This window comes from Xiphophorus hellerii, chromosome 3 (assembly GCF_003331165.1).
Source record: "Xiphophorus hellerii strain 12219 chromosome 3, Xiphophorus_hellerii-4.1, whole genome shotgun sequence".
NCBI classification, from domain to species: domain Eukaryota; kingdom Metazoa; phylum Chordata; class Actinopteri; order Cyprinodontiformes; family Poeciliidae; genus Xiphophorus; species Xiphophorus hellerii.
Genome location: NC_045674.1, coordinates 10,316,323 through 10,342,321, shown reverse-complemented (window position 1 = coordinate 10,342,321; position 25,999 = coordinate 10,316,323). Strand labels below are relative to the sequence as shown.

The 25,999-nt window shown below is 39.1% G+C and overlaps 1 protein-coding gene across 1 annotated transcript; it reads right to left on the bottom strand.

The window, feature by feature from the left end:
• Positions 1-1,727: 1,727 nt before the first annotated feature.
• On the bottom strand, positions 1,728-23,019 carry fam110d (family with sequence similarity 110 member D). Its single transcript, XM_032559024.1, has 2 exons — positions 22,890-23,019; positions 1,728-6,044 (listed from the first exon to the last, which is right to left on the bottom strand). Exon 2 carries the CDS (start codon positions 5,343-5,345, stop codon positions 4,017-4,019), a length of 1,329 nt encoding a protein of 442 aa, XP_032414915.1. The 5' UTR covers positions 5,346-6,044; positions 22,890-23,019; the 3' UTR covers positions 1,728-4,016.
• Between the last annotated feature and the right edge of the window lie 2,980 nt (positions 23,020-25,999).

Sequence of the window (25,999 nt, the reverse complement as noted above, 5' to 3'; positions counted from 1 at the left end):
TTTTTTCCCCTTGTTTTACCAACTCATCATGAGCAAAACGTACAATTATTTTAAGTTACCAGGCAAAGTAGTTTGATTTTGGTAGCAAAAGGACTCGTAAATTATTAATTACTGCAAGTCTGAAATAAAAAATGTTTCTTTAATAACATTCCCTGTATTTAGTCTGCTTTGAATAAACCTTTATGGATAGTTGTGCCTTATTCAGTTTAAAACTGAAATTAATGCAAAAAAACATTGCACTAATTGTAGCAAAAAAATGCTTTGTTCTTATAGCATAATATTTATATTGCATGAACATGATCATTTATTGTGCTAACATCAAAAAGATATTGCTATAATAACGTACTTTGTTTTATGAATGTAAAATTTTTTTACATTAGGAGCCAGGTAACCAAATATTATGTTCTAACAAAAGAAACGTATTTTAATGTGAAAATGTTGCTCAAAAGGCACAGTTTTCATGTTTGTGCACTGTGTTATCTCATTGCGACAACATACATTTATCGTAAGACCAAATTTCGTTGTCTTTAAGAGTTGTATAGATACATTTTACAGGAAACAGGATCCACTTGCTAATGTTTCACTTTTAATTTTTAGATCTCATAGTCAAAATGAAACAAAAGGAATGACCAGAAATACCTCCAAAGATTTCTAGCCGGCCACATTGAGCTGGAATGTCTGAAAACAATGGCTGACTCAGAGAGGGGACAAAGAGTGTCAGGAGGAGGCTGCAGACAGGGTGGAGGGTTTGCTCCCAGATGTAGCATCAGGCCACACAGAGGCCTCCTTGTCTTCCAGCTCAACCTGCTGCAGCTCTCCAAACACCGTGCTATGCAGGGAATGCTAAACGGATTAGCTCCCAGCCTGTTGAGATAATGTGAAAAATAAAATTTTATGAAGCGATTTGAAGGCTTGGGAAAGAGTAAAGGGTGAGACGATGTTACGCAAGACTGTGTTGAGATAAAACGTACGTGTCAATAATTATGCAAGTGTGATTAACTAGATGTGAAAGTTTACGTGTGTGATATGCAAAACTCATATAAAACTCATAACATTTTTTGATAACGTGTGACGTACAAATTAGCATGTACTGATATTTCTCAAAAAATGTTAATATTGCATAAAAGTGCTAGATTTTTTGCCAGTCATCCAGAAAGTGAAACAGGCATTTGATACAGATTCATTACAAAGAGAGCTTTTATTTTTACAATTTTGACGATTATCATGTCTATGTTAAGAAGTATCAAAATTCAGTCTCTCCGAAAATCAAAATTTCACATTAGTCCAATAAAAAACTAATGTTTTAAGCACAAATGTCAGGCTTCTATGCACTAAATACTTGGTTTGGCCTCCTTTGGATGAGATGATCAGAGACACTGAATTTTGGGTTTTAATTATCTATAAATCAGCCAGGTTTGTTTCTTATAATCAAAATGAAAAGAAACAAAGGCTTGGAATTTATCAGTCTATATTTGAGAAATATACAGAACAGTGGTGCCCAAAGTCAGTCCTTGAGGGTCGACTCTGGGCACCACTGAATATGAGTTTCACTGTCTGAGGTGACGGGTAAGAAATATTGCATATTATTTTTTTTTTTATATGTACTCCATAAGATTTCTAAATGTGATGTCCATGTGAAACTGTAAAGCTTAAAGTTTCATAGTGTGGATTTTGCTCCATAATGCCTGTGAAATAAATGTAAGAGATAACAGTGAAAGACAACACACTTGGTTTCACTTTTCTGTTTTTATTAGCTGTGTACATCATACACCAAACCTTTTTGGAATAAAAAAAATCTCTCTCATATACACCCAATTTTAGAGCCACTTTGTAAACATGCAATAAAAATAGGTCTATGTAAAAGCTGTTTCAGGAGTGTGTCATGCTCGTGACAAATACAGAAAAACATCAAGGCTGCAAGTTTTAATTTATGACATGAATAAATAAACTAAGCCCATCATTTTTGGTTTGCGCTCAGCCCACGAGTCCTCGCAGGCTAACCTCCACATACTTTAACAGATTACAGTGGCATCCTCCAGGGCAAGAAATGGGAATGACCTTTCAGGGAAGTGTGAAGCAGTGAGAAATGGATGAAGTGAGGTAGGATCTGTGCTTATCAGTGGGAGGAAAGTTGGTTCATCCTCCCCTGCATGCTTTCATGGACCAGCTGCATGGGTTAAACATCTGTAAACTAGCAGTTGGTGAAAGTGACTCCCTACAACATTTAACAACTTCTGCCTCTTTTCAAACAGAGTTGAACATATTAGTTTGAAGGATTCCAGTTCAAAGTCCTTACAGGATGGAATATTAACCCAGGTTTTCCATGTGTATTGTGGTTTGTGACTCAAAACCTTACACAATAGTCACAAGACCGGTGTGAAATGCAATGACCTCAACTTTAATGATTTTCTTGACCTTTGTAAGCAGTTCGAAGAAATTAAGTAAAAAAAAAATAATCTGGCCAAATATTTTTTATAGTTGTTCTGGATGCTGATGTTCTTCTGAATCCAGCTCAGTGTTAAACATCCTGGTGATTTTTACACTCTCTAATTTCCTCTATCTGTCCAGTTCAGTGCAATCATACACCCCACAGGAGCGTCTCACGAGTTTATTCCAACGCCTGCGTTCAAGGACTAAAATTGTAAGAGAAAAAAGAAAGAAAAAGAAACAAACTCAACTGGGACAGATTCAAATGAGGTACACAGTTCACTTCACTCTCACACAATGAGAATCCCTGTTTACAAAGAAAAGTATAGCTTAGTGGTTTTTAAATTACTCAGTACGAGGGAGCATTACTGTCAAGAGTAACAACCTTTAAGCATGTTTCAAACATCTATGTGCCTTTTGAGGGGTTACATGGGGAATTCAAGTCTGCTCAGAATCCAGTTCTGCCAAAAAAAAATACTGAAAAGAAACTTGAAATGTAAAGGATAATGTCCACATCACTCATCCACTGATACTATCAAGCTACACTAGGAGAGTAAGGACAGTTCACACTCATACAAATAGTCGCTAGGTTCTATAAATGCAACATCTAAATCTGACAAGATGAAACTATCAGCTGTTCTACAGCAGAGGAATTAAAGGTAATTATATGCCATGGAATGCCAGTAATACTGATTGTAGTTAAATGGAAATACAAAACAGATACATGAAGGTTGTAGTTTTGCATTATGAAACTCCAGTAACGTCATTTGTACAGATGAGTAGTTCAAAATCTTCTAAGGAATATGTAAAAGTCCAACAAATTCCAGACATAAGACCTGTTAAATGCATCAACCTTTGAGCTAATCATCAACTACGTGCTAAATTTTAAGCTTGCAATAATTATACAAAAGCTCTTGTTAGTGTCAATGAGTAAATACTTAAGAACTACTTAGATTGTAAGTTGTGTGGTAAATACTAAAGAAAAAAAACAGTACATATACAGTACATGTAATACAAGAAACACATTAGCATTTGGTGTTGGAAAAGTTATCTGTCAGCTCAGTGTTAATCTAATCCTCAGGTGTATGGATCCTGTTTTAATGTCTGAAAACTGTTCAAATCGAAAACTGGTATGTTTTGTCCCTTTACCTCTGGTTTATAGATTATTGAGCAAAACTAGATCCTTCATCTGTTAAATTTACTAATTATTAGTTTAACTGGTACTTTTAAGAATGCACTTAAACACTGGCTTACAGTTTATGTGAAAATAAACTTTTAGCATTCCATGGCACATACAGTTGAAACCAGATGTTTTGATACATTGTATAAAGATATATTGTATGTTTATCTTCACTGTTAGACATTAAATCATACTAAACTTTTCCAGTTTTATGTCAATTAGGATTGATGCAAGCAAGGCAGCCAACAAAAACGACTCGGTGACACCAGTTCTGTCAGGAGGAATGGGCCAAACTTCCAGGAAGCTATTGAGAGAATGGCAAAATACAAATCAAATGTCGGGGAAATATAAAGACTGTGTACAGTGTATGTAAACTTCTGGTTCCAACTGCAAATCTTTGATCCTCATACTATACAGTTGACTCTTTGGGTCCTTCCTGAGCTGCATTCTTGCACCCATACAGCCACTTAATGACGCGGGCATTTCTCTCGATGATGGACACGCCAGTGGGAAGCTGCTCTGCCAGTTCTTCCTGAAACAGTCCATCTCCTGAGTGGCGGGAAAACTCGCTGGGCTCTGAGCCACCACAGCCGTCTCCTCCTACGCTCCGCAGAGCCAAGGAAAGCGTGTCTATTGAGCTGGCATAAGAGAGGAAGTTCTCCCGGCCCAGGCGCTCTATCATGTCCATGTCCAGTCCACAGAAGTCAAAGAAATGTTCCTGCTCCGACAAAGCTACCGAACAGCGCAAACGCAGGTCTGACTTGGAGCGCTGCAGTTCTCCAAACTGCCTTCTCTGTGGCATCGGGGAGGCACGCTTCCATGGATCACTCTCATCATCATGCCTAATGTTTATTTGGTCAGTGGCACCATTAATAAAACCATTTTTTGTGTTTTCTAATGTGCAGTTAAAACCTGGACTTTGGATAGACTCTGGGGTGCGTTCTTGGTCCGTCTTGCTTGACCTTCGACTCATTGGTCCTCCATCTGTAACATCTTTGTCATTGGTCCAAGACATTCTAGAGTCCCCATCCCGAGAAGGTGCTTTCTCATCACCTATCACCATCTTCTGAACTCGTTCTCCTCCGCCACTCTTTTCTCTCATTGAACCCTGGAAGAGGCGACGTACAAAACTATATCCCTTCAACTCCATGTTATTGTTCTCTCCCAGTGTGGAGCTGTTAGGACTTTTGCACTCTTTCTTCTGCCTGTATATTAACAGGGAGTCTGGCCTGAGCATGCGCTTGCCTGTACTCCTTCTGAGAACTGGGGCACTGTGTGGCGCTACCAGGCTGTTAATTCCAGGCGTCCTGGGGCTTGGAGGCATAACTTTGCTCACGTTGCTCCTGTTGTGTGTTTTGATGTCAATAGAAGTCCGTCTGTTCTCCTTTCTGGCATCATCATTTTCATTTTCGTCTTTTGAGGTGAAGGAGCCAGAGAGAGTAGAGAAGGGGGTGTTGGATGACCGTCGCGGGGAAGAACGAGGGGTCAAGCTGCCAGGTACAGAGATGGCTCTCCGAGGCTGCGGTGGAGGCGTGGCACAGGGCACAAGCACAGGTTCTTGTTTGGTGTTGATCACCTGCTGACTCTTGACATATTTGGCTTTGTCGGCCTCAAGCCTCTCCACAGCGCTGACCGAACGGCCGTGACTCCCACCGTCGATCTGCCTGCGCAGGTAATCTGGACCCTTGTTGAGCAGCCTCAGAGGAGAGGGGGACCCGATTGGAGTGAGGGGTTTCATGTTACTTTACTGAGCTGGGAAAGACATCAAAACTGCAGCTTCTAAACTGACTCCAAGCTTCCGGTCCCCACAGTGAGCTGTTGTTGGCTTTGGAGAAGTTTCTAAAAGTAAAAAATTGCAGCGACTCTCATTCCTGTTTCTCACAGCTCTCGAAACTTTCTGAAAGGGTTATAAAGAAGTGGTAATTCAAGTGACCGCAAAGTCCAAGTTTGTTGCTATGTTTTCTATAGATAGCTCACAGTCGCTTTGTTGGGCGGTAGAAGAACTCAGACTAATTGATATCTCTATCTAGTATTTACCCAGGCATCTGACCAGGCAAGCAATGGAGAAGTGCTTTTTTTGTCAGCCAGCAGAGCTCCCAAATAAGATGCTCCCTGCCCACAACGTGGCAGAAATAGGCAGGGGTGCACTTTGAAAGGGTTACTTCTTCCTCCCCCTCTTTTCGCTTCTCTCGTTTCGTCTCTTAACTGCACCCTTCACTGTTGATCTTCTTGGTGGCGGCTGCCCAGTGAAATGAGATATAATGGCCTCAAATATTTGTTTAGTGCTGGTCTTCTCAGGGGCGGCAGGTCAAGACTTATTGTTTGGCACCCGTCCCGAATGAGATGACCTGGCCGGCACCAAGGCACTTGGTTCGATGATGGGCAGGTGGAGAAGAAGCAGATCGCGTCCTCGTCCTAACCTCGGCTGTGGAGCCCCCTGGGAGAGTCGGGGAGAGAGAAAGAATGGTTTTAGTTTGATGTGCTGCTCTCGAGGGCAGGCAGCAGAGACCAGATGGCTGAAAAGACAGCGGCCCCTTTAGCTCTGCTCAGACTGTACCCATTTAAAACCAGAAGGAGCTGCATGACTGTAGCAGGCAGAGATATGAAGCTGACATATTTGAGCCTTTAATTACTATCAGGCTTGTATATAAATAAAATATAAAATGTCCTTGCAAGTCACCCTCAACACAGGATGAATTGTGACTGAAAATAAACTGAATATGGACTCTGTTGTCCAGTAGCGACGATGGCATGTCTGCTTCTATCTTTTCTCTTTTTTTGCACAGGAAGAGAGCCAGACCTTTTCTTATTCTGAGGAGTCATTTGTTTTAGCTATTTTTATCTTTAGTACTGAGACAATCTGTATTGGCACCAATTCAGCTGCTTGCTACAGTTAATAGACTAAAATAAACTTTACTGGCAGAGATATTTCCAAACAATATATTACATTTTGAAACAAGCCAGTGTAACTGATGTCTTAAAAATCAGATCAGAAAACTATAGTCAGACTGCTGTAATTCAAAGCCACTAAATGTTTCTAAATTAAGTTATACACCTCCAAAGTACCAAATGTTTGTACTCAACGCTCTTCATTTTAACCAATTATTGCAAAAGTTAAATGGGACACTAAAACAGACTATGCTGTTTCCCTAAATGTTACCACATTTTGCACTATTTTATTTTGCATCAATTTCATGCTGCTTCTGCATTTGAGGGGGTAAAAAGCGGGTTGCACGTGCTTATAACAGGCTAGACTCTGCAGAAGGAGTATATTTAGCTAGAAAACACTCAAGCACGGTTATCATGTGTCTGTGTCTGTGTACATGTGCGTGTATGTCTGGATGTGCATGCAGCTATGGGTATTTGCATGTCTGCTCTAGTTTTTCACTTGAGTTGTGTGCGTGTGTCGGGGTGTGAGTGTGCGTGGTGGCGTGTGTGTGTGTGTCAGTTCAAGGCAAAAAGACAATTTTATAAGTGGTAGTGTCTGGAAACCAGAACCCCAAATTCACAGGTGGTTTATGGTCCAAATAGGGAGGAAAGTGCTCATTTCTTCCGTAAGATAGCGGGAAGGAAAATATTGTTGGGTTTACTTTCACTTAGGTCAGCTTCAAATGTTATCAGCAGCTATTTTAGTTTTTCCTTCCCAACAAATGAAACAAAAACAGCAAGGAAAATGATTTATATTTCATTGTTATAATAATCTACATGACACACCCGACAGGAAAACGTGGACCTCTGTTGACAACACCCCCATCTCTAAGTCAGAATTTCTTAGGTTTCAAGATATGTATCAAACTGAAGAAGCACAGAGCTGCCACTTCAAGAAAAACAGAACCATATCATGTCATAAAGTATTGTACCAACAAAGCTTTGCACAGCAGGCCTGTAAAGTGTTTTTCTGCTTTTTGATGTGTATTTCAGCATTTGTACTTCCTGTCTCTTTCAATTCCTTTTACTCAAAGGATTAAATCTTAATCAAATTTCTGTCAGAAATGGGATAGTTTCTTCTTATATGTTGTTATTCTTCACAAATTTGGGCAACAAATTGAGGCAGCAATTATAGCCAAACATAAATTCCTAAAAATGGCTAACACAAACTGTGTATGGGTTGTGTTGTTTGTTCCAATGCCATATTACAGAAAGAAGAAAAAGCAATAAAACATTTAGTGATCAATGAAACACCCACCAATCAGATCGCTGGGTTAGAGTTCATATGTTTGATTGGTGCATAGCACCGATTTTAGCTCATTCCTCTTAAAGTAGAACATCACTGGCTTTAAAGAAATGAAGCATGTGCTCAGTGATGCATGAGTCATGCATCTTATGCAAAACACATTTAAATTAATCAAAGCTGCCTGGAGAAACTACAGCCTTTATTTTTTTTTCAAAATAACTGAGTTGCATCAGCATACTTGTACTTAAGACAGAAAACTATTACAAACTGTTTTATATTTATCACCAATTGAAAACAAAGGACAGGTAATTGCACAACAACTACCAGACCTTTCATATCAGAGCTGAATTTCTTTTATTTTGTTCATCTATAAAAAAACTAAAGATGTAAATATTACCAGCCTGCTGAAATAGTCACACTTTCATACAAAAAGCTTGCTATATCTAACTGTCTTCTGTATAACTACTCTTCAGCTACCACTAAATATTAAGTGCTGCTGAAACTTTAGAAGAGGAGCTTAAGTTTCACCATAATCTACTTCATTCAGCCTCCACGCCCCTTGCAGAGCTTGTCAAATGGCATGCCACTGTAAATTACCTGAGGAAAAGGGGCCCTGGCATGCTGGTTAGCTTTTCCAGATGTTGGAGCTCGGGAAAACCAACCATTGTTTAGGCAGAGTTCCGGGAGAAATTTCTCACGACAGGTGTGGAGGTAAAAAAGGAGACAGGGCTTGGCATGAGGCAAGAAAAATGAGTGGAAAACGGGGAGGAAGTGGGACTGGGGTTACAGTTCAAGTTTTGGGTGATGGGGGTGTTGATGAACGGATTTTCCTTTGGAACATTCTGATCCCCATCTGAAACTACAGCTACAACGCAACGACTGATTTTACTCTGATCGCATCAAAACACAAGCCTGAGAAGAGTCTTAAATTATGTTGCCAACTTTATTGTAAAGAACTAAAAATACAACATGCAACTTATTAATACTGAAAGTAGCAAACATAAATAAATCATTCAGTGATCATTTGAAAATAACCTTTTGATAACAAAAAAATCTTAATCATCCTGCCAGGTCCAGTAGCCAGTGGCAATATGGCTGTAGTGCTTAATTCAACTAAATGAGGATAATATCTGCCACCTAAAATGAAGAAGCTTCAATATTTCTGGTTACATCAGTGCTTGCACCAATTCCAGTGAATATCTTTGCTGTATTTGTAATGCAAATGACAATCGCTGAATCTGACATGAAGGGCGTTAAGGGAATCAATCACATTTAGATGTCATCACTTGTTGAAAGTGCTAACTTTCTAATCACACATTTCTTACTGAAAACTGTTAAGTAATGGGCATGCAGACAGATGTTTCCAGAAAATACTGATTAAATGCTGCAACAAAAACACTCGGTACACCCCACGCACACACACAAATGGAGAACAATAAGGCCCCATTAGCTCCATTGACCGTAATGAGCCAAATTAGTACCCAGCCCATTCTCTTGTGATCTGAAAGCTTGTGAAAAGCGTGAGACTGCCTTTGAATTTCTCTTGTGCTTCATGACCTCCTTTGTCTCCCGCTATAGGTTGTCATTAACCTCTGAACCCTTTCCCTCTACTCTCATCTCTACAGTGAACACCGCCCCCGTCTTTTCCTTCGTAATACCGCCCTAGCTTCTTTTCCCTGCACTCTCCTACCGTCTCTACCCTCTCATTTCCCTCGCTTCTTGTAAACACATGCCTGACCCTTCTCTGAATCTGTTTTCCTGTCTGGCTCCTTTTACCATTACTCCCAGTATCTGAAGTAAATCTTAAAAAGCTTTTGTCCCAACATGTATTGTGTTAAAAGTGTTTTATGTATCGGGGCTACATCTGTTTGAACTCTGGATATGTTCACGTTTTTTTTTAGCAACCTACTTCCTGATGAGTCAGGAGGTCGTTAGGGACATAGTGTGATCAACAAAACACAAATACTCTCTCTTTTTTTAAAAACAACAAAAAAAGATCAACAAATGCGCAGAGCTTGCACATGTAGGAGAACTGCAGGGAAGAGAATATTTCAGAAACAGACCTGAACAAGAGCATACTTAAATCTGTTATCCCTTTAAAATTAAAGGCAACTCTTAGTAGCAAACATATTAAGGAACGAAGAATCCTTCAAGACTTTTACTAACAACTTGCAAACCAGCCATTGATCTATCCTCCTGCAGTGTGACAAACCCACTGATTGTCAATTTAGGACTTTCTGGACCAAAAAGGAGCAACAACAAATTTGGAATTTGGAAGTATCTGATACCAAAATAAAATCCTGCACTGCTGTTGCTATGACCAGTCTCTCTCTTTTCTAGTTTGAAGCGGTTTTGGTAAGTCTCCTTGCCCTCTTTTAAGACTTTCTTTCCATTTATGTGATTCTATTGCATTAATAAATTGCACAATCTGTCACAGGAGACAGAACAGTAGCATCTCTGCTACTATTCTATTGGCTGCTGGCGACAGTAGTCATTGCAACTGAACAATAAAAAGTGACATCCATGACTGACAACTTTAATTTTAAATGATCCTACTAGTAAAAAAAAAACAAAACAACATATGAAAAAATTGTGAATTCTGCATTTCATTGTAACCTCTGAGGTCAGTTGTCTTTTTTTCCACAAATAGAACCAATGAAACTTTGACTTCAGCAAATGCAATAAGTAATACTAGTTTGAGCATAAGTACTAATAGTAGTATGATCTGTGTTAGTTGTGAAAATATGTTGTACTGAGATTCCATTGAACAGGTTGAATATCCCACTGGTATCCATTGTGCATTTCTGATTACTTAAAATAATAAACAACAAATATTACACTCTAAACAGTCCTTCCCAAAGTTATTATTGTGCACACTCCTATTGTAAGCTTGATAATCACTTTTAAATTCACTTTTCAGTGTCGTGATCTGTGTTTTTCTGTGTGTTTATTTTGAGTTTCCTGTGTCTCTGTGTTGTCCTGTTTTCCCCTCGATTACTCCCAGGTGTTTCTCGTTCCCTGATTACCTCCTGTGTATTTAGTGTCACCTGTGTGTCTTTGTCTTGTCCTCGTCTCATTTTGACTTCTAGTCTGTCGTCTTTGTACCCAGTCCGTCGTCTCGTCCATTTGTGTAACGGTTGCTACCGGCGTCGAACCCTGGCTTCCGCTCGGCCGTGCTGCCCGTTGTTTGGACCATGTTGGACTGTGTTATGCTGGACATTCATTATTAAAATCATTTATTATCGCATCCTGGTTCTACAGCGTCTGCCTCACCACCTCAACACCACCATTTCATGACATTCAGTAGATTTACCAGCTGCAGGTCAGAAAGATACACTTTCCAATCACGTTAGTTAAATGTATAAAAATACAATAAATGATACAGTTTACCAGACAATAATATAGTATTTCAGGACAAATAAAGAAATTACTAAATTGATCAAATTTGGCATACATTGGTCAGCAAAAAAGCCAAAAGTCTCTCAGCAACTTGTTCAGTTCTTTGTGGAGTTTATTCTAGAACTGGACATAGATTGACAGTCCTGCAAGAAAGTCTTTGGTGATTTCCACTGTATAACATGGTAATGATTTGATAAATAAGGTCTCTGAACCTAAAGTCATCTCCAAACTAACAAACCTCTGACCTCAGCAACAATCTGTTAAACTTACAACCTTTTTCCGCTAGTTAAACTGCACTGTCCATCTCTGTCTTTCTTTCCTCCCTTCTTGTCCTCTCTGTTTTGGCCCAGTCCCTAGGGAAGGCTTATACCTACCTCCAGCACAGCTTAAGAAAAAACAGATGTTTTTTGTCAACCCACATCAAGGAACCCAGACGGCTCCAACAGAGACGTGTAAAGGGAAGGGAGTGTGGCCTTTCAGTTTTATCAGCTGCATTGTTTGTGCCACGTAGATCTGACCCAAGAGGAAGCACATGGGCTGTGTTTAGATTCTGTCGTGAATTATGCTGCCAGGTATAAGCAGGCAGATCATTTCTTGTGAAAAATTAGACAAACACAGGAAAATTCAGGAAGTGTTTGTTTTACGAGAGGATAACCTGTAAATAAGCTTGCTAGGCATTCCCAGAGGAAAGGCATTTGACCTTTGAGGAAAAGGTTGATAAAAGTTTTTCTGCCAGGTTGGTAAATTCATAACTTTCCATCTGAATTGACATAAATTTGTGAGAAAATTTGGGAATGCACACACAAAGGTTCACAATAAGCTGACAAATGTGAAATGAGAAATTGGCCACCAGAGTGGGAGGTGGAGGAAGTGAACATGGAGGATGTTGCAGAGGCCCAAGAGGTAGTATTTTGATTTTCTTGTTGAATTAGACTTTCTTTAGGAGTAGGGAATGGAATCTTTTCATGTAGACAGATTATCTCTCCTAGACCCGTCTCAGGGTAAGACTCAAGGGTTTAGAGATTTTCCGGACCCATTAGACAGAGAGCTGGTCAGTAGTCAGTCCATGGGAGTTGTGAGGTTTAGGGCGGGGCTGGCTATTGTGAAATAACATAGTGTACGGGTCTTTTAGTGTCAACTAACAAAATTTCTTAATCCGTGGACGAGTACAATTTTTCCTCCACATTCCCGTCTTAATAAAAACTTGGTAAAGTTAATCTCACCAATAAACCTATTGAAATCTACTGTTTTAAGATGTTTATGGATGTCTTTTTTTGTCTTCTTGTGGGAAACTGGAATGTTTGGATATGGAGCAATTAATTTGAATTGTTCTTAATTCTCAGAAATATCCCAATAAAAATTCACAATAAAGTTTCAAACTTTTGAGTTTCAAAATCTTTGGCAACATCCTGATTGCCTTTTCACTCTGGCAAATATTCTCCACTAACATAATAGAATAAAGACACTGAGCTTAAGAAAATCTGCAAAGGAGTATGTTGAAGAAAAAAAGACGGTGTCTTCTACTCCCCTAACAGAGACGTGTCTGCCTTTTTCTGCATTATTAATGACCAAGAACAACGATTGTCCTCCATGTTCAGAGTTAAGTGATCTGGCTTCTCTGCCTCATTAGTCAGGTAGTGAAAAGGACAACATGGTGACAATTAAAGCTAAAGAGATGGAGCCATGGGGTGCATAAGCTGCTGTCTCCCCTCAGACACAAAGGCTCCGTTAGCCACTGGGTCTTTGGCTCCACACTCATGTGGAACAGCAGGAGGGCCACCTGGGAGGACTTTACAGACCCCCAATCTGAATAGACCTCCTTCTGAAACCGTAAAATCGACAAGATGGGCTCTTAACTCATTGCGGCTGCTCTTTTGTCATTCAGATCAAATTATCATTGTGACAGCTGAGGTTTCAGTGGACCAAACATTTCTACTCTGACATGCTGACAGCATGAATAGCTAAATCTGATCTGGATAAAGATGAAGCAGTGAACAAATCCATATTTTCTACTTAAAACCGCAGAATTAATAATAATAATAATGTTTTGGTTCATACACAATCTATTTAGCTTTTAAAAGTTAGCATAATAAATAAAATACTTTGTATCCTGATCTGCAGCTGCAGTCCCCTAAACTATTGCTGTAATATCTACTAAAAATGATGTCATCAACCTTAAGCTTTACAGCTAACCTTACTGATGTCGTAGCACCACACCACTGCTTGTTCTGATAAGCTTTTTGATAAAGTGTCCATGTTTATTCTTGCTTTTATTGCTAGGCCAAGTTTGTTCCTACTTCAAGGCTTAGGAAGGGTGGTGTTACTGTAGATTACTGACACTCCTGTCCTGGCGGATAAAGTTTTATTAGTCAGTGTTTGTTTTTCCATCCAAAGCTTTTTAAAAGAAAAGTCACAGCGTTCAAGCGTTGCACGCCAATGTTTCCACATTAACGACCAGCTTAATGCCACTTTTATGTAACGGCATGGTGTTATAAGTTGATACAAATGAAATTGAAAATGACGTAATTAACATATGAGGTTTAGAGGCTTTATAAAGTTGAAGCAAGCGACCAATTTATCTCTCCTCGAAGATCTGCATGAAAGCAGTTCCTTCAGCCTCAATGCGCCTCCATATCTTTATGATTCTGTGCTGACCTCACTGAAAATGAGTGAACAACTAAATGCTTGAGCAATTTAACAAATTATGAAAGTAGAATACTTAGTTTTGTACAAAGATTTATCACTGCTAACATGGCTTATCTAATACAGAAGGCATCCTTCTGTATTAGAAGGACTCCTTCCAAGTGTCTTTAAAAAAGACGACTGCATAGCATTCTCTTTTACATAATTAAAGACTGCGGCAAAAGCTCAGCGCTTTCAGTCAAGCAAAACCTCATCTGAAATGTAAATACTGAACGAGAATAACAATTTTAAATGCATATAGATACTAAACTATTAAAAAAAAGTTCCATAATTAAACTTGAGCTTGAGGGAAGCAAATGTAAAACATGTCTGAATTTCATACTTTTTAACAAGGAGGTTTCCAGTTTTATGCAAATATTTTTGCTGCACTAAATCTGTGTAGCGTACACGTTTATTTTGAATTCCCAACCATTTTACAGAGGTTATGTATTAAATATGGAATCTGTTTTTTCTTCAATACACATCCAGACCTGGAACCTACCTAGACTCAATAGTTTTCAAGACTGAATAAAAACTTCATATAAAATCAAATAGACTAATTCAGAAAATATATCACTAATGTGCTACTAATGAAAGACAAGTCCATAAGCTGCTACTTTTAGAGCTTTGCCCACACAGGCCATTGTAAGAATATTGGTGTTCCTTTTGCATGGAGCTCTCTTCTCATCTCCTCATGAGGTTAACTAAATAATTGAGTGTGTGGCACAGGCAAAACTTAAACGTGTGGCACACTCCCAGTCTTTGGCTATGGAGAATTGTGTTCGTGACATTTGTGTGTGGGAAGAGACTGTGTAGCAAAAGGGGAACAAAGTGCAGCGAGGCGGAGCTAAGTTTGTACACAGCACATCCAAATCTGACTCACATCAAGCAGGCGCAGCAGCTCTAGACAGCATTGTTTTGGAAATTACGACCATGGCCGCTGCTCCCCCTCTCCCGCTCCCCCAGCATGCCAGCCTGGCTTATGTGGCCAACAATAAAAGCCACAGTGATCACAGTGTGTGTCTATGTGTGACCGTGAATTCACTGTCCTGAGGTTGTTTATAGAGAGCAGTGGAGAGGCATACATCCAGGCACATCCCTCAATCTGCCAGTCTTAAATTATGAAGCTCTGTTCTCACACACACTCATTAAGGTCTGCTGGGGTGAGTCCTTGAGAGAGACGCCGCTGTCTGGCATGCAGCCAGATGTTTTATTTCACACATTCAGACCATTTTTCACACTTTTTCACTTGTGTCAGACTCAACCGAGTCCTAAAAGATGCTAAAGCAGGACGCCAGCTTTCAGAAAGCAGCAGCAGAATGTAATGAGTGGTGCTAAAGCATACACCTGTTCCTCTCTATCAGAGCAAGTAAAACCAGAAAACATCTCATTCACGCAAACATGCCAAAAGGAGACCTACACTACTTTTGGCGCATTATTCTGAACACGCGTCAGTGTTGCAAGTTGTAAAAAGTTTAGCACTGACTTGTCAATGTTTGTGATAGAGCTTGTTTGGAGAAACTCGGGGGACAAAGCTGCTCCAGTTGTCTCCAAACTCTGGGTAATCTGCTGTAACACTGCAGAAAGCCCGTCCAGCCCCTCCCTCTGTGGAACAACACTCCACCACTTTAAATGTGTCAGCATTGATTCAGCATCCACTCAACAGAGCAGTTCTAAAAGGCTTGACGTCAGAGTTCATAAAATGTTCCACTTGTCTTTTTATATGAAAAAGTTTCCCAAATATACTTAATTGGAGGAGCAAAGGGCAGCTAGTCAATCGAGATTTATCAGTAAAAAGCCATGCTTTTTAAAAAGTGCAGTGGATTTTTTGTGTGGCATAGTTATAGTCTTTTAAGCTTGGCTTTTACATTTTTAATGATTCTCCGAGACATTAAATAATCATAACTAAATAATTATGATGCACCGGTTAAGCTCGGTTATTAATTATTAAAAGCATAACAGAGGAAAGATTAATGCAGCTCATATGCTGCATCAGCAGTGAGCGGATACTATTTGACTTAATTCATCTGACACAGCTGAAAGTTTAATTAAACAGAACCATGACTATTCACATTTTACAGGAAAGTTCTGTCTTCTGAACACTGCTGAGGAATCAGATTGAAAATAAAACAACAAAATAGTCATGTACAGGATGAGATAATCACCGCAGCACATTAAGTTCACCGTAGGACATAAACATCAAGTTCCATTTTTCCAAAAGGTAAAATGTTATAAGAGAGTAAACATAATCAAATGAATAAAGCAAATATTTGTGGCTGACATTATTATGTTTCCCAAATTTAGCTTTATACTTTACAGTCTCAGTTGTTGTGAGTCAGTTTAGACTACTGGTGTGCAAGTAGGAGGTGGGATCATGAAACTCCAACTCTATCCAATCATTCATTCAGAGGAAACTATTAAAGTCTTAAAATTGTTGATACTAGCATTTACAATATTTCTTACAAATTAATAAATAAATATGTGTACTTTATATTTTCAAATCCTTCTGCTCTCTTTTTCTTCCCATAGAAAGTACTCCTGGCTAACTGCCTCTGTGTCTTCCCATTCCTGTCTTCTCAGTCCCCAACAACTTTGCTGCTCCAATTGAGCCTGATTCTGATGGAGGGTTTTTTTTTCTAAAAAGGATAAAAGGAAGCTGTTCTTCTCCACTGTCGCCACAGGTTTGCACAGGACGAAGGATTGTTCAAGTCACAATGACTTATTGTGGATGTTTGTGTCATCAATACACTGTTTTTAATGAGTTTATCGGTAATGTTTGCATAGTTCATCCAAGGTAAGGCTTTATATCTATGCTCGGGTTATTTTGAGGGCCAGAACTTGAGAAGTTTGAGAAACATCAGTTTAGACAGCAACACTGCATAAAGTCTCAACATTGATCATCATTTAGGTTAAAATCAGCCTTCTTTATGCAGGAAATAATGCATAAACATATGGGAATTGCCTTCTATACGCTTTAGAGTTATTCTTTATTATTTGCATTGCAGTAAAACAAATCTTCAAAGATAATAAGAAGATAAAGGTAGTAAAAAATATACAAAGTAAGACTCTTCAAAATAAAAAAAATTCTACACTTATGTTTCTTTTTATTGTCCCAAACTTTATCTTCCTAAAACATCCCTAACCACTTCAAAACATCTTCAACGGCAACAAAATTAAAACATCCAGAAACTCCTTCAGAAAGACCCTAAACCAAGCTCTCCTCCTCTTCCTCACTGCCATTTACGCTTAGCCGTTAGCCTCCACTGAACCAGCCAGCTGTCTTCTCTCATTACCGATCAGCCGACCTGCTTTGCCTCAAACTGCACCCAAGTGCAACCGCAAGAGAACCCTCTATTCGTCCCCTACTCCTCTCTTTGCTTCTGTCAGAATCCGAAAACACATGGATAAATCAGTGAAGCCGCATCCAAGGGCTCATCCTGTGTGGAAGAGGATGTCCAGCTCGGTGCCATCTTCCTCACGGATGAATGGACGCAGCATGCCACGGCTGAGATTGATGGGATGTGGCAGAGCAACAGAGGTGATCGGTCAGGCTGTGAACAATTACAAAGATGTGAGAGCAGTGGCGAGAAGGGCTGATCTCACAGCTGTCAGCCACTCATAGGAGGCTGTCAGGAGATGGAGATCTGTCAGATCATGTTTCATGACTTTCTTGACTACAATGAATTATGGATTGAGTCATAAGCCCATGAGGGAAGGGAACTAATGCAATAGTAGCAGCTGGACTTACGTCTAAAATATTTACAAGATAATACAATGAACCAGCCAAGAAACCATGGTAATTTTGGAGGAGCTCCAGAGATCCACAGCTATTAGTCAGGCACTCAACAACTCTGAATCTGTTTTTTTTATGAGGAAGAGGCAAGAAAGACAGCCAAGATATATCCCAGTTTTTTGCACATCACCTTGAGCGTTCAATCCCCATAATGAAACATGGCGATGTCAGCACCATACTGCTACCATCAGAAGAGAACACAGTCATTTGAGTTGGATAAAAGCTGGATAGACCTAAAAAAACAGGGGCAGTCATAGAGAAGAACCTGTTAAAGACTGCATACGACTGAATGCTGCAGGATACTGCCTCTCATTGATACACGTAAGAATGGCCTAGTCAAAGTCCAAACCAGTTCAGTAGCAGCAAGAATTGAAAATTACTGTTCAAGAGGCTCTCCATCAAACCTGACTGAGCTATTTCATACAGAATAAAGGAGAAGAGAAGGATTTTGACAAGTAGAGGTGAACATTATATTAAATTGCAACTATTATCACAATGTCACTGTGTGCAATATCCCAATCAATACAAAATAGATTCATTATTTGACAAGATGCTACATTTCAAGTGTAATGCATCCTTGATAAAATGTTTGGTCAACTACATGGACTGTATCTTCCCTCAAACCAACAACTGATGTCGAGTTTCAGGGATTGAGATGTTAAAGCTAATGGAGGGCAGAGGGATAATCATATTTTTTCACGTCGTCACAGCTATTTTCAGGAATATTGTTGAGTCTGGATATTTTCCTGAAATTGTGCAATAAAATCAATCAGTTTCCCGAAGTTAGGTTCAAACATTTAAACCAAATTTTAGCTTCTGGATGCAAACTAGCAAGCAGTAATGGTAAATCTTCCAACAAAGACAAGCCACATGAAAGTTTCTATTCAAAAAGTATTTTAATAACTTTTGAGGGGGAAGAAAAAAAAAGCTTTGCTCTTGAAATTGTTACTTGAGTGAAGAAGATTCCACACCCTGATGTTTACAAAATAGAAGAAATGCCAGCTTATGAAATAGATGGCAGGTCTTACTGGACCGTGCAACCAGCTGTCCTTCGTAACAGTGGCTATTACTTTAACATATAGTGTCTACCTAAATGCATCGATGCAGACTGTAACTGTGGAGCTCAAGTTTTAATAATTTCTTGTTCTTTTTCCAATAGTCCCCCCTCCTTAAAGTTGTTACAAAGTTCCCACAAACGTTTAGCACAATGGGCGACAAGAAGCTGTAAATTCAAATTATATGACTGGTGGGGGGGTTTTTCTGTAAGTGTTTGAAGTTTTACACTGCACTGAATGTCAAGTGTCTCAAACCAGCTGCTCATCTGAAGCGCACACACACAAACACACCATGTATACCCAGAGGGAAGATGATGTCATTAGCAGTGTACATTTTACCCTTTAATTAGAAACTCGAGCTTCCCACCATAACTTGGAGATCTTTACATGCAGCCACTCAACAACCGAGGGGCTAACAAAGCGAATGTTTAATGTTTTCGTTAAAGAGCAGTGTTCAAACGGCTGTGCTGTTCAGGAAGGCACATACAAAATCTTAATAGCTGCTGTGGTGGAGCTGACTGACATTTAACTGATAAAAAGCACATGAGTGACCAACTGTAAACTAAAACCAGACAATGCTCTGTGGTTTCTGCTTGCTCTTTGCAGCAGGCATTGATGTGGTTCAAACAAATCAGATTAAATACTTACTCAACAGCACAAACAAGCAAAATGCTAAAATTGAATAAAAAGGATTTAAATTAAGGCATTGCTTTGCAAGCAGCAGATCGTGAGGACTTTGACAAGTTAATTTATTAGTTTTTTTTCTGATTATTAAGATACAAAAGGCTGGGTAAGCAAAACAAGCAGATGCATGGTGTAAAGGGTCATAAATTCAACATGCTTCTGCAGGTTTTTCTTAGTACTGTCTTGCATCTCTAACATCATCATCAACGTCCCCTCTGGTGCTGTAAACCAAGCAAAGAGGCATAAATAGCATTTTATTTAGCCATGATAATGATGTTAGGACTCCCATCAACGACTCAGATGAAAACTGCAGTGAACGGCTCTCTGCATTTGGCCTCTTCCCCAGGGAGATAGAAGATGTGTTGTTGCTCTACAGGAATCAGACATATTGATGCTTCGAAACCAGAAAAACGACTGACTTATGTTTCACTGCTTATTATTATTATTATTATTATTATGTTTCACTGCTTATTATTTGTTTTTCACATATAATTTTTCAGTTCCTTGCATTAATATTTGTTCAACTTTTTCAAATTCTCAACCTCAAACCTTACTGTCTTTAATTGGTATTTGATGAGATACACACAAACTAGTGAAAAATTGTAAAAAGGGTGGAGAAAGAAGGGTCTTGTTCTGAGACATGAGGCATCCATTTGTATTCAGACCCCCTGAAATCAGACCAATTAAAAATGCACTTGAACGACCCAAGACAACTCTTCAGGAATATGCAGAGATCCACAGCTATGTTATCAATGTGCTCTACAAATCTGGATGTTAAGAAGAGAGAGAATTATTATTTATTTTTTTTAAATGGCAAAAAGATGTCCTGTTTGCAATTTTTAAAGAGTCAAGTAGAGCTAAGCATGAGTGGCAGCATCATGGTGTGGGTGGCTTTTTTCAGTAAGCTGGTCAGAGTTAATGGGAACATGGGTTGAGCTAAACACAGGACAATCCTGTTGAAATTTGCAAAAAACTTGAAACTCTAATCATATATATAGCCATAACTACAATTGACGAGTGTACATCAGGGGTGTGCAACCTGGGGCTCTGGACCCACGAGTGATTCTCAGTAATTTTGGTCAGAACTGATGAAGAAAGTACATAAATATAGATATAATATCAGATATAGATTTTAGTAGGGCTGTAATGATTCCTCAATTGCTTTGAGTACCTCGATTATTAAAATTCCTCAAGGAAAATTTATCTGCCTCGAAGCTTCATTAGTTTATGTTTAAATATGTTTCCCATAGTTGGTATTTATCAAAAGTTATAAGTTGTCTTTTTTCACAAAATTGGTAACTCAAGTTTTATTTAGGTGGACTGAGGATAGAAAGGGCTCTTTGGATTGTAAAGGTTGCAAACCCATGGTTTAAATAAAAGATTATTCATGTGTTAAAATAGCCTAGTCAAAGTCCAGGCTAAAATCTTACAAAAGCAATGAGTAAAAAGTCACTAGATGTGCAAAACTGGTGGACTCATACAGTGAAGAGCTAGCAAATTTAACAGCAGCAAACGGTTCAACAAACTACTGCCTAGAGCACAGGTGTCAAACTCCAGTCCTCGAGGGCCGCTGTCCTGCAGTTCTTAGATGTGCCACAGGTACAAAATGGCTTAATTACCTCCTCCTTGTGTAGATCAGTTCTCCAGAGTCTTGCTAATGACCTAATTATTCTATTCAGGTGTGGTGCAGCAGAGGCACATCTAAAAGTTGCAGGACACTGGCCCTTGAGGACTGGAGTTTGACACCCCTGGCCTAGAGGATACAAATGAACACAAATGCAAGCCACACTTTTTAGATTTTGTCTTGTAAAGAAAAATTGAAAAAATCATAATTTACTTTCCCTTTACAATATTGTGCTACTTTGTGATGGTCTAATACATAAAATACCAATAAAATACAGTGAAGCTTGTGGTTGTAACAGGGCAAAAATGGTATGCATGTTTCTGCAAGGCACTGTAATGTCAGTCAAATTTATGGAGTTAAAGTTAAGAGCATAGAGATCAAAATAAATCTGTCTCCAAACAAATCACCCTAACAAGAGCCTGAAAATTGATGAACCTGAAAGAAAATAACACATAATTTACGTGTAAAGCTGTCACTTAAGTCTTTAAAGTTGTCAAAAAAGTAGGTTAACTCATCTACTGAGAACAATCCCTTGATGTGTTCAAAAGCTCTTGAGCAGTTGCTGTGAGAACCTTGTGGAGAGATTATTGCTGCGTCAGTCTTTATTTTTACCACAGAAGTGGCTCTCAGCACAACTAAAAGATCATCTCTCCCTCAAGAAAGCGAGAATAAAGCACTCCCAGCAGATGATCTGCATCAAACAGAATTACATAGACGATCAAAACGACACGTGCTCACCTATTAGAGTCAAGATAAATCTATTTAGAGACACGTGTGATTTGTTTAGTCTGGCCTCTAAGTTGTTTATGCTCCTGATCCCACTCAAACCAACTCTTGACACTCATTCAAAATAATGTCTGCATATGACGGGCTGAGGTGGGTCACAGTGGACCCTGAGGCCACATGGTTCTGTCCTTGGAAGAGAATCTGTTCACTTTGAAGTGTGTCGATTGCATAACAACCATACCTATTTTCCTTCTGTTGTTTTAAACTTAAGCTTCTAGTCTTCTGTTTGGGAAGTAACATGCATTAATTAGTTATTTATTTGCATGAATAAAAAGCAGTAAAGTTAGCAGATACACACAGTGGAGGTTTGGAAAACAAAGCTTTGGTTACATGCAGATGGATATATTTCAGGTCAAACCTACAAAGCTGTGAACCTACTGCCTCATGTCATCTGTATTTGCCCTAATGAGAGCACAGGGGTCAGTCAGCTACCCCATTCTCTTCATACCAGCCAGCTAAACTGGGCATCAAGGTCTGTGGATTGGTTTACACTGCACAAGATACATTGATGCACTTGTCAATTTTTCAGAAAAATCTGTTTGGCTCAAGTTGAAGTCCTGCTCTTGTGTTTATGGACAATATGCACAGTCAGAAACCAATCACACTCACCCTGACCGCTAGAAATGACTTTACAGGGCACGTACTATATGACTTTATGGTTTGTTCCTTGCTTCACAGGCACAAGCCATAAAGATGTCAGATAACTCATACAAAGACAAACATTTTTTTTTTTTAAAAAAAGGAAAACAAGTAAAATAAAAAAATATTAGAATTTATTAACACTTAAATGATCTCCAGCAGTGAGGTCGCTGTGCCACCAGCACACAGCCAGTACATATTAATGAGATAATTAATCTCATTAATTATATTTCTGACGAAAATACAATGTAAAAATGACAAACCAGAAAAGCAAAGAGTAAAAAAGAGAAAATTAATCACCCCGATTTACCGATCATGGATCAATTCATCCCACCATGTGATCGCTTTCTCGAACTTCCCAATCAAAAATATCTCAAAATGAGCCCGATTCAAACCTACCCGCGTCAAGTTTATCAAGAACAACACGCGGACCTGCCTGGACTCACCTTATTTACCCAGGTCATCCACTTTGTTTGATTCCCAAATCCAGTAAACGTGTAGAGATCCGTGTGTAATGTCAGATGTTGAGCGTGGCGCTCCGCTCTGCTGCTGCATCTGTAACACACTGAGTAGTGGAGAGGGAGTCCGGACTCCGACCTGCCCCCTCTGAGGAGGAGGGACGGCGGGCAGGTAGGAGTAAGTTGAGTTCCCGTTTGTATCACACAGTAAAACATTAACACCAATAATTAGGTTTATTTAACCTGACAAAAAGGCAAAAACTGTGGGTGTTCATTTTTCAGAGACATATTTTTACCATGTTATTCCTACATTTATGAATGCCAGAGTTCCAAACTGCATGTTTTAATCAGGTGAACGAATCTTTCAATAGAACACCAGCAAGAAGGAAGTCATTGTTGGAAAAAACAAAACAAAACACAAGTTCACCTCAAGAAATTTATGGGGCACAGCGAACATGTTAGAAAACAAAATTGTACTTTTACGTCTATATATCCATAGAAATTAAAGCTACATCATTCTGATCACAACATCGCTACTGTGAAACATGGGGCGGAGTCAGGGGTTGGGCCAGAACAAGCAGTTCCCCTCCAAAACAGTTGGTGGCAGCAGAGATGTATGCTTACACAGCATATATAAAAATATATATTACAGACACAAATTTGTTCAATTCAAGAAAATGTTTTCTGCCTTTGGTGAATTATTTTGAAAATACAGATGTGCTCCATTGATCTGTTGTATGTCACCCTTGAGTGAGCAATGATCCCAGCTTTATGAAATGTTCCTGGCTCCACCTCTTGGTGAGCCAATGGTGGATACCAGTGTTGTATAGTAACGAAGTAAAAATACTTCACTACTTTACTTAAGTATATTTTGGAGTACTTCATACTTTCCTCGAGTATGAAAATTTTTGATGACTTTCACTTTTACTTCACTACATTTCCGAACTTAATTGCGTACTTTTACTCCGATACATTTTCAATGTGTGGTTTAGTTACTCGTTACAAAAAAGCGAGAGAGAGAAACAAAGTGTTTTGACCCCACCTACTGATTAGCAAGTAGGCTACCGAACAAAGTCCGTAGCCTGCTTGCCTGGGCTTGTTCATCACCTCCAATAGGATACACCTGTTTCGCTTCTCCCATTGTTGGGGAAATCAGAACACCGTACAGCGCGTGGGAGGGAGGGACGAACACAGAAGAGTGCTGCCCGCACTGACGCGGCTCAGGGATTACGTGACACGCAGCGCCGTGCCCTATAATGCACTGTAAGCTATGTAATGTGTTTGAGGCAGTTGACCAAAATCCCGGACAATTTTTAAATTCCCCCCGGACATCTTTTTAGGTCTGAAAAGTAGGACATGTCCGGGAAAAAGAGGACGTCTGGTCACCCTAGTTCAATGGGGGACAGAAGCCATAGCGATAGCAATTTAGACTAAATTTAACGAATATAGGAAAGGCATGCAAGTTCAAAACCACAAACCATTAACATGTGCTACTCTTTAAAACTGGAACAATTTATTAGCAGGTTTAATTTTGTCTGCACTTGGTTGGGTACATTATTTTAAGTTTATTTGACAAGTTTACCAAAATATAAGAAATGTCATTCACACTTGCCTTGTTTTACTTTTTACTTGTACTTTTCATTACATTACTTGAGTACATCCATTTTTACAGTAATTTCCATACTTAAGTACAAGACGTTTCAGATACTTTAAGACTTTTACTCAAGTAACATTTCAGTCAGTGACTTCGACTTTTACCAAAGTCGTATTTTGGAGAGGTACTTGTACTTTTACTTGACTCTGAGATTTCAGTACTTTATACAACACTGGTGGATACTGATGGCAGTATCATGCAAAGGGTGTTTGTTTGTTTTTTTTTCATTAGCAACCAGGGAAGCTGGTGAGAATTGATAGGATGATGGATGGAGCTAAGGAAATCCTGGAAGAGAAGCTTCTGCATAATGTTCACCCCGCTGCAGGACAACAAACAGCCAGAGTTGCAATGGAACGGTTTAGATCACATCATGTTGATATATTCGAATAGTTCAGTCAAACATTTGAAAATTGATGTTGACAGAGCCTCTCCTTCCAACCTGACTGAGCTTGAGTCATTTTGCTAATCAGTCAGGATCCCACAGTTTAATCCAGACATTTGAAGCAAATTTTGATTTCTGGGAACAAAACAGTAAGCAGTCATTGTAAATCTTCCAGCAAAGATAAGCCACATGAAAGTTTGAATAAAAAAATACTATGAAAGTGATTTTTTGTTTTTTTGCAAACATTTCTCTACTCAACAAATTGTTACTTCAGTGAAGAAACCACACCCAAATGTTTCCAGAACTGCAGAAATGTCAGCCTGTGAATAGTTTCTACATCTGCACCACAGAAAAATATACCAGAGAAAGCTTGCTGCAATTGCAGAGAAAGAGAAACTGAAGGAAAATGCATGCCACAGTTTTCTTATTTTTAATTTGAAGCATATTAAAAACCACATAGATTGCTTGAGAAACTTCTGTTATGACAGCTATTAATCAACAACAATAAAGCAAAGTTTGCAGCAAGACCAATATTGAAAACTGGACACTCTTCACTTCTACAGTGATTATTTGCCATATTTGACGAAAGCTCAGATGTAGCAGCATAGGCTCCATTTTCCAGGAAATCATCAAAAAGAGAGACAAGTCAGAAGGCCTCTGCTTATACTGAGGTAGATAAATTAGGGGAGAATATTTTCCTACTTGTATGTGAAGTGATAGATGCTAAAGGGGGGAAACATGAATCAGACTTTGGCTGATTTCAGGGGAAATTAAATGAGTGTTGGGAAGTCGATTGTAGGGCTCTCATGTAGGTCAAACCAGTTCTAGAATTAACATAGTCAGCATGGCCTTTTAAACTGCAACTTCCAGCATAGTGCCTGAATATTCACTATAGTTCTCATTAGTTCTCATTTTGATCAGCTGACATTGCTTTAGAGAAAACCAACCTCCATTCGATACCAAAAGAAATTAAAAGAAGTAACGTTATCACCCAATAGTATTACTTTTAGGCAGCTTTAGAATTCATAGAAAATTGTGAAATAATCAAGCTTTACGACCTTA